This window comes from Buceros rhinoceros, unplaced genomic scaffold, assembly GCF_000710305.1.
Source record: "Buceros rhinoceros silvestris isolate BGI_N320 unplaced genomic scaffold, ASM71030v1 scaffold9149, whole genome shotgun sequence".
NCBI classification, from domain to species: Eukaryota; Metazoa; Chordata; class Aves; order Bucerotiformes; family Bucerotidae; genus Buceros; species Buceros rhinoceros.
Window position 1 is genome coordinate 7,046 of NW_010429731.1, and position 9,052 is coordinate 16,097.

At 36.9% G+C, this 9,052-nt stretch overlaps 1 protein-coding gene across 1 annotated transcript in view; it reads right to left on the bottom strand.

The window, feature by feature from the left end:
- Window positions 1-1,021: 1,021 nt before the first annotated feature.
- Window positions 1,022-9,052, bottom strand: part of COBLL1 (cordon-bleu WH2 repeat protein-like 1) — a 35,224-nt gene continuing 27,193 nt past the window's right edge. Inside the window, exons 11-14 of the mRNA XM_010142759.1 lie at window positions 7,826-7,911; window positions 4,828-6,473; window positions 4,045-4,227; window positions 1,022-1,108 (exon numbers count right to left, since the gene is read on the bottom strand). Coding sequence (XP_010141061.1) covers window positions 1,022-1,108; window positions 4,045-4,227; window positions 4,828-6,473; window positions 7,826-7,911 — 2,002 coding nt within the window. The remainder of the gene's footprint in view (window positions 1,109-4,044; window positions 4,228-4,827; window positions 6,474-7,825; window positions 7,912-9,052) is intronic.

Genomic DNA, 9,052 nt, shown 5'->3' on the forward strand with positions numbered 1-9,052 from the left:
CAAAAAATGCAAAATAGATATAACATGAAGCATTTTCTTTTAATATATATTCCCATTTTGGTATTTAATACTTAATCTATAAATAGACACAAGAATGCTTTGTAAGTGTGTTATTGTGTTTTAAGATTAAAATATTTTACATTAATAAGTCCAAAGCAGTTCATTCTTTAGTCATGCTGCCAGTGAAAAAAAAAAATTTCTTCTATATCACTAAGTATCAAAACTGGAATTTGCACTTCATAAGTGAGTGACTATATGCTGATGACTACTTTAAAATATACCTAGTTCACAAAAAGTATTGCTTATCTGTGTGGTAGGTAAATACTATATACAGGTATTCAAAGTGTAGACGAGAAACGTCATCTAGTGCTACTGTTAAGAAAAGGTCTTAAGTAGTATAAAAATTTCCAATAATTTATGTCCTGATTAGGTTTTTGTGCTACCAGGAAAAAATTGAAGGAGATTTAAAAAAAAAAAACCCAAACAATTGAAACACTTATCCCAACTACTCTCAGCTGAAAGAATAAAACCATCTATTTTTTAAACAAAGTAATACATATAATTAAGATTTTCTACTAATTATAAATTTAACTAAGTAATATGGAGGCAGCATGTGGTAGATTTAAATTCATAGTCTGTTAGAATAATACATAACTGAAAATTAATGATCTAAAATTCTCAGATTGCTTTAAATTTGTAGTTTCAGCATGGTGCTACATATTGTTCAGTCTTGAAGGCTAAAATCAAGAATTTTTGGTTTTCATTCTAACATAAGCAAAGCTCATCTGCACCTCCTCTTAAACCTTTTTAGCAGCATAGTCAGCTTTATAAAGAGAAAAAGGCAAAACTTTACCATAATTTACATATTCTAATAATCTTTCCAAGGCATCAGAGAACCCAGCTTGAAACTCCTATGATAAGTGACAAAAATATAACAACATATACTTGCATTTATGCTTTGTAGTTAGTACTAAGTTGGCTGATGAAGCAGCAGTAAAGTGCAAAATATCTGGTGTAGTATCTAGTGACTAGCTTTTGCATCTGCGGAATACAGGTGAGTAAGCCTAGCTCTTCCATTGACAGACAGGGTGTTTGATGGAGGACCAACCTGGAGGCAGGGGGGAAAAAAGAGAAAAAAAAAGATAAAAGAAATATATTAATGTAACTTTCCAGATTCTTCCCTCTATGGTTATACAGTTCTACTTCAAGGAAACAGAAACACTGTTACTTCGTGTTTTCTCATTACAGTGAAAGACCTTCTATACAATTTGTGAACAAAGCACATATGCTACAGATGTGGAAATAAGAAATGACTTAAAAATATACTTTATTCTATATAAATATTCCGTGTATAACTATTCAGAACACATGTAATTTTTAGTTCTTCTCCAGACCTGGTCACAAAGGAATACTTGAAAAAAACATCACCAAAACAACTGGGTTTTTTGCATATTGCATAAAACTGATTTCTTACAAAAATCTTCTCACACTCCTTTACACCATGGTAATGTTTCTTTTATCAGTAGCAAACTACAACTTTTAGGGTAGATAGCAAAGATCTGATTTTCAGGGGAGCTGCATAAGCCAACAACTCCAGTTGGAGTTAATGGGAGCTGTGGATGCTCCATGGCCACACAAACCACAAGGCACAGCACCCAGTTTACTAAACACAATGAAAACACTGATGAGAAGAACGGTTAAAAAAGAAACCTCACTTCACCCATTGTATGTTAGTAGTTACCGAGGGCCCTACTGAACAGGAAAGACCAACAATACAAAAGGCCACAGATTTCAGCATTGCATACTCACAACTTAAGTAAAATGGGAAAAAAAAAAAGCATTTGGCTAGTGGTGCCAGCATTTCATTTTTTAAAGAAATTTTAAATCGTTGTTTTCACAGAGCTGAAAGAACGGAGAATATGGTAAAATGTAGAAAGAGAAGCAAGCACCTGAGAGACCTCTTTCACAATTCAAATGGATCAGGTTATTACTCCTTTTACTGAGTGCAGCGCAATAGTGGAAGCTATGAGGTGAATGCATTTACAAAGTCCTTTCAGTTCTAGAAATCACTTCTGAGTGCTAATAAGTTATCAATACAAAGTGCCTCATTCCTCTGTCCTACCACTGCCAGTTCTCCATGTTATACACAGAATGAAATCAGGTTTTTATTAAATTTGCCATAGGCCCCAAACCATCTTTTTCTGCTGTCAGACATACCTGTACCACAGCATATGTGCTCCGGGTAAGAGTGAAAAGAACAGCATGTACCATTTTATGTTTGGCAGAATTTTCAGTAGGTTCTTTACTGCATTTTCTGTGTGTGCGTTTCAGGAGCTTTTTTTATTTTTAAGCCTGTTTCAGGCTTCTGTATTGCAGAATGCTTTTCTTTATGGTTACAGCATCTTCATTATTATACTTTCTCTTTTAAAACTATAGCCCTCTCCTCCCTTCAGCCACAACAGATACCGCACTGAGAAAGAACATCTCCTGCCAAAGAGAGAAGAGGCCATTCTTGTACCTAGACTGATAAAGACTATGGGTCAAATCTACCCTAAGAACATTTCTATTAGAAAACGATGAATAACCACATCATGAAGCTTTTCTCTTTTTCTCTTTCTAGTAGACTTCTTGAATTTTGCAGAGCACATTATGAACTTTTTTTAAAACAGTTTAAGCTGCGCCAACAGCAAAGCCCGTGCATATTTCCCACAGAATCATAAAACAAAGTTCACAAACGATGCAAAATAAAGTTCAGTATTATTCAAAATGTAATTATGCATTGTGGAGAAAAATGAAATTAATAAAAATATATGCAAACAAAATACAAAGAATATTTCTGGTAGAACAGAGAGATTTGACCTCTAAGTGACTCTGAGAAATACAGCATTTTCTTAATCTTGCCCTGTTTTCAAAGTGGCTGTGGATAGTGACACGTAGTTAGAAGTAATGCTATGGTGTATTATGTACCACTTTCACTGAGCAGAGGTCAAAAACTACTTGAGGATGCTTGTAACCTTTCCAGGAAACGGCATTTTCCCATTCAGTGTAGAAACGATGGGAGGTCTAGAAGCCTCAGAGAGGCTGTTGCATTGAAACAAAACCTTACTTAAGAAATGGTTTATTCTAATATCTGACAATCCACTGAGAGATTTTGACCCTAGGGAATCAAAGACTTCTACGAAAACAACAAAAAAAAAAAACCCTCACATCCACCCACCACACATCATTTATTTCTTCTGAGTGAGAAAGGGAAGAGAAACAGACAGTGCTTAATTTCTTTAACCTTCTACAGTAAGAAATTATTCCTCAATACAGAATGTAAAATATTCATGTTGGGTCAAGAAAGCTTTGTGTGAGACCACCATTAAATTATCTGGTTACAAATTTAAAACAATGAGTATTTTTCAACTGTGCAACGTTTTACTCAGTGAGAGAAGTACAGGTGAATTTTAGGAGAGAGAAAATGAAACCACAGTTTTAACCTGATGGTGTGGGGGAAGATAGTCCTACCAAGACTGTTGACAAAACATTGAGAAATCTCTTAATAATGATAATGAACAGCAGCAGAAGGCTTGAAGTACATTTAAGAAAAATTAAGAACCTGATAGAGTCTAATAAATAGAAAAATACAATCTTCAGGTCTTCGGTGTGTTATGTGCCTGCAAAAGATCGCAGCTACTTCAGGTGAAGCTGCTCAGCATGGGTCAAAAACCACACCACTTCAAACCATATAAACGGTACCAAACTGAGTACATTTCCATTTTATGAAAGAGATACTTGATCGGTAACTTAGAGATTTCTAATTCATTTCAGAAGCATTTCCGATTGGATTTGTACTGGATGAAAATATGAAGCTTTGCACATGCATTCACCTGTTTATTCTGCAAAACAGAACTCTCTTCCACATCTCCCTTCCCACTGTTAAGAGTCCTCCTGGCAGCACTTTGTGCCAAAGCTAACTGCTTCTAGTGTCAGGCATTAATACGGTAATTTTGAAGGAAGCACCATGAGTTCATTGTTATGGAAGCAATGATAAAAACTCACTCTTTTCAATTTGGCAGCAGCTTCTCCAGAGCGGATTGCAGCCAGCAGGCTCTGGTGGATCTGTTCTGGGTCAGAGCGCTGGAATGTCATTGCCGTTTGTCTCTTAGTGACAGGGGGTGGGTGATCAGTGGAAGCACCTGATGGCACCTGACACTTCTGCTCGCTATTCACATTGTTGCCTTTCTATAACGGGAGTAAGCGGGAAGAAAAACAAACCAAAAACTTTTAATCTGAATTAGTCATAAGTGGAAAACTAAGTCAATCTGGCACGAGGTTGCATTATTGCAGTGTTTGCTTCATCCAAGATTTCAGGAATCAGCCACATAGGCATAGTTTCTCCCTCAAATGATTAGGCCAGCAAAATTTTATACCCCTGTTCAAATGTGTTTGTGCCATGATCACTTGAAGCCAAACTGATCACACTACTCAGAATTTAATTCAAGAAATCAATACACAGAACCATAAAGAACAAATCATAAGCACTCCTAACAAAAGATATACACAGTAAGAATTACTCTAATTTACTGTTCTTCAACGTAGAAGATGCTAATTACGTGAGAAATAATTATTTCCAATAATCTGAATGAGGTTGTTTTCACTTTAATATTCCCCATATTCCTGTATTTCATTATGACTCTTTGCTACTGCTAGATGCCACAAGGTGTTCACAGTGTACGAATACAGCACTTGCTGACCAGGGAGCACTTGAGAGACTAGCCTCTAGACTAGTCACTCTAGACAGCAGTGGATCAACAGTCAACCAGTATTAGAAATAAAGTTTACCTTATCCATTAGACTATTTTGTGATGCCCCTGTTACGGTCTGTAAGGAAGGGTTTTTCACTTGAGGCACGGAGGTAGCTGAGGAGAATTCCGCTGCTGTAGCTGAGGAGAATTCTGCTGCTGAAGCGGCAGAGGAGTTTTCAACATGCAATTCCTCTCTCGGTGCCTGACTAGTGATTGTACGCGTCTTATTGAATGATTGTGACCTTTTGACTGCAGATGAGACAGCAAGAGCAAAAGGGGATGGTCTCGAACTGGAGTATGGCTTTGGAACTCCAAAAGTTCTTAGAGTTCTAAGGTTCAATGGTGCTGGTGGACAGGAGGGAAAACCCGACAGTTTATTGCTTTTAACTGGAGAAGTGGAAGGTTCCATTTTCTTCCCATCATCAACTTTCTCTTCATCTGCTGGAGGAGAGGAAGTACCTGTTTTATGTACAGACAAAGAAGTTGGATCAGGTGATGAGATTTTCTTTCCCATCTCTGTACTCTTCGTTTCACTTTGAATGGAATTAGGAGTACAAACGGTACTTCTGGCAATTGCAGATGTCACATAATGACCTGAAGCTCTTCGTTGCATCTGCAGATAAAAAGAACTAGGCTTTGTGGTGGGGCTTAACACATTTGACTTGTCCTGAGTTTCAGAAGAAGCATTTGTATTATCCAAGCTTAGCATCAGCGGGACATGCTGTTTGGAAGACTCTGTTTCCGTCCGATTGCTCTCAGTAGTAATCTCAGCTCCAGACGTCACACGTTCAGAAATGCTGTTCACTCTGTGCAGCAGATCATTGGCTGCTGCAGGTTCATTCTGTGACGCAACTTGAAAATTACCCGTGCTTTTTGGAAGATGAGGACTTGCAGCTTGCACTAAGAACTCTTTGGAGTCTTTATGCTTCAGAGAATTTTCCGAAGTGGACACCTCTTGATCCTTATGGTCTGATGGAATTTCTGATTCCCAGCTCTTCATTATTTCTAAGGACTTTGGAGGCACTATTTTAAAAGTAGTCAATCCAATTTTTGGTATGTAATCCCTTGTAATTTCATTAGCAGGCTTGGGTTTAGGTTTGGTGTCCTGTCTATAATAAGAGTGATCTTTCACAGGAGAGCCATCTGGAGTTTTTGCAGTTGTTTCTGGTGAACCAAAATTATTATTAGTGCCATTTATACAAATGTGACTCCAATCTCTTAGGGGAATTGCTTTTTCACAGGTAACTGCTTGTCTCTTGAGATTTTCTTCTCTTGAAGTATCTTCATCGTCTTTTATTCCATGCATCACTTGAAGAAGGGGGTTGTTTGCATCTGTGTTGTGTTGAGGGACTAGTCCTCTGAATGGGGATGATTCACAACCCTGAGAAACAAAAATTTTTTTCTGTGCAGTCCTTCCCAAATCGCTATCTGATGGACCTGTCTGGATTGCAACATCCTGAGTTTTCACTGTGTCCAAACTGGTCTGATTTGTTATCTGATCTTGCTTTTCTGAAATCAGTTGAGGATAATTCCTATGACTTACAGAGATATCATTTTTACATGCCTGGCAGTTTGATAGTCTGTCAACTTCAAGCTTGTTACTTTCTGTACAATCTACTGGTTTAATTTCAGCTGTCTGAAGTTCTTTCCCTTCTGTTGTTGGAAGTTTTGTATCACTGTAATCTTTAAATTAAAGAGAGATTTCAAAATTAATACAAATGCCACAAAGATTCAACCTTCCCCCTTTTATCATGAATCCCCACATCCAGTGTATTTAACTACAAGGACTGGCTCTTACTGATATTAAAATTTTCCGTAACACTTTCTTTTAAAGGTTATTACCTTTGACTAACATTGCCAAATAATAATAATATTTTAACTCGGGTATTCTTCCTTAATTAACAGGATACTGGTGCAACATGTCAACTTAAATGAGAAATCCATTCTAGAATCATTTTAAAAGTGCCAATGAACTTCAGTTGATTATACAGGCATCAGTGACTCAAGCGCTCAAGGACTACTCAGTATTAAGTTAGATGCAATTTTTATTTACTTCCACACTTTTATGGCTTCTGTTCTTTAGGTTTAACATTACAAATGTTATTTGTCAACTACTCCTTAGGTGTATTTGTACAAGGGAACAACAGAAAAACATATGGACAAAAGCAATTTTCCAACTCTGTTTTCCCAGCTGTTTAGCAGGTCTGATAATTTGGTTTTCTACCCCTGGACTAAACACATAGTCCTCTGCAAAGCACAAGAATATTTGGGTCAAGTTGTTTTAAATACAATACTGGGAAAGATTAAATTCTTTAGGAATAATTATTTGGGGAGGCATTTTGGAAAAAAAAACAACAAAAAATCTTTCAAACATGTTATAAAACAGCAGTTAAAACTTTTATCACATATAAACAGGATTCACACAGTATGATGTTGTTATGATTTATAAACAGAGCTAAACATAGAAGACTATGAAAGGCCTAATACATAAATCTGAAAATCAGTGTCAAAAACAGGCAAAATAAATCTGTCAGGTCACTAAATCCACAAAAAGATTTACGATCCATTAGATGAAGAGAAATGACAACATCCTGTGCAAATCAGCATGTCACTTTTTTCTATTTACATTTAAAACTATTTTCTGCATGAAAATGCAAACTCATGCTAATTTCATAAACAAAGAACAACTGATGGCCTCTCCTGCCGCACTGCGGTGCCCACGTCACATCAAATGACAGGATAACCACTGTGTCCAGGCTTCCCTCTCCCCAGCACTGCTCCACTTGTATGGCCCTACAACAGTACGATGCAGCTTTAACTACTGCTATAATAAAAATAAAACTCAAAAAACCCCAAACTGCAGTCAGTTCTTGTCACCTCATCTCAAAGAAGATACCCAGAGCTAGAGAGAGTATAAAGAAAATAATCTGAGGATAGCAATTCAACGGCTGACTGTATTGTCATTATTTTCAAAGGAAAAGAAAACTTCTCTTCAACCTTGCTTTGAAGTATTAAAAATGAGTGGGAATACTCACCATTGGTTTTATTTTGATCCAAAATTCTAAACTTCCTGTCTTTTTCAAATGCAGCTTGCTCACTGCTTATCTTACTCCGTAGTCCTCTGCAAAGCACAACAGTACATTAAATACACTGGTATCATTCATTTCAGTAAACACAAGTAAGGATGCAAGAGAACAGGCAACATTCTCCAAACACAGATGGATGAAATAGAATGACTCTGCCAACCACTGGAGTACTCAACAGAATAGACTATTTTATTATTTTTTAAAAGAAAAGGAAACGCAGCTATGGTATTTTACCAGAATGACATGCAGCTTCACTCTCTTCTGTGTAAGCAGAAGATGAGTTTTCCTTTCTCTTCTCTCTCCCTCCTTTTGTTTATACAGTTAGAACAAGCCCCTTTCCAGTAACAACTCAGTTTCAGTGAAGCCACAATGGTTTATAATTCATATAACAATGTTCTTAGTGTGAAGTGTTCTGGCACTCCCAACGTATAAAACGTGTCCTTGATTTTGTCCCCAACATGATATAGGGGAAACTGCATGAGACACTGACTGCATATGAACTGTGCAGTACCGACCTTTCGAAACAGTAATGGAAAAATTTCTGGCCCATTCAAAAAATACCTTGACAACACTACTCATCAAATATGCTACTTGCATAGTAAACATTTTGCAAAGGCGGAGTTTCAGTCCTCAGATCATGGGGGACAAGAGACTGCATAAATCCTGAATAAACCCTTCATCTTTCTGGGGGGAAAAATACTAAGTCCTTAGCTTGAAAGATTCAATGAAAAAGGCTAAAATACTTAAAATTTCTGTTTATAAAAAATTATTAAAACTTCAAACTTGGATCTCTAAGATATTTTTATCTTCTGTAGTTACAGACACTGGCATTATGAAGATTCCGATTCATTTGCCACATCAAATATATTAGTTGTCAGGAACTAGTACCTTGAGCTGAAACATCTGCCTTGAATCCTTTAAAATGAGAAATTCCTCAGTAACCATCCATCCTCATGTTGATTGTACAGTCCAAAAATATACTGTTAAGTGTCCAATAAACCACTAAACAGGAGTGTACGCTCTCAAAATTATTGCAGGAAGAAAAGTTAAAGCTCAGTCCTGCACTCTGTTCTCTCGCTAATCTACATTCCCTTGAATGCAGCGGAGGGACTGAACTACAAGTATTCACAACAGGCTGAACTGTTTTTAAAAAACAAAACACCCACCCCACCCCCC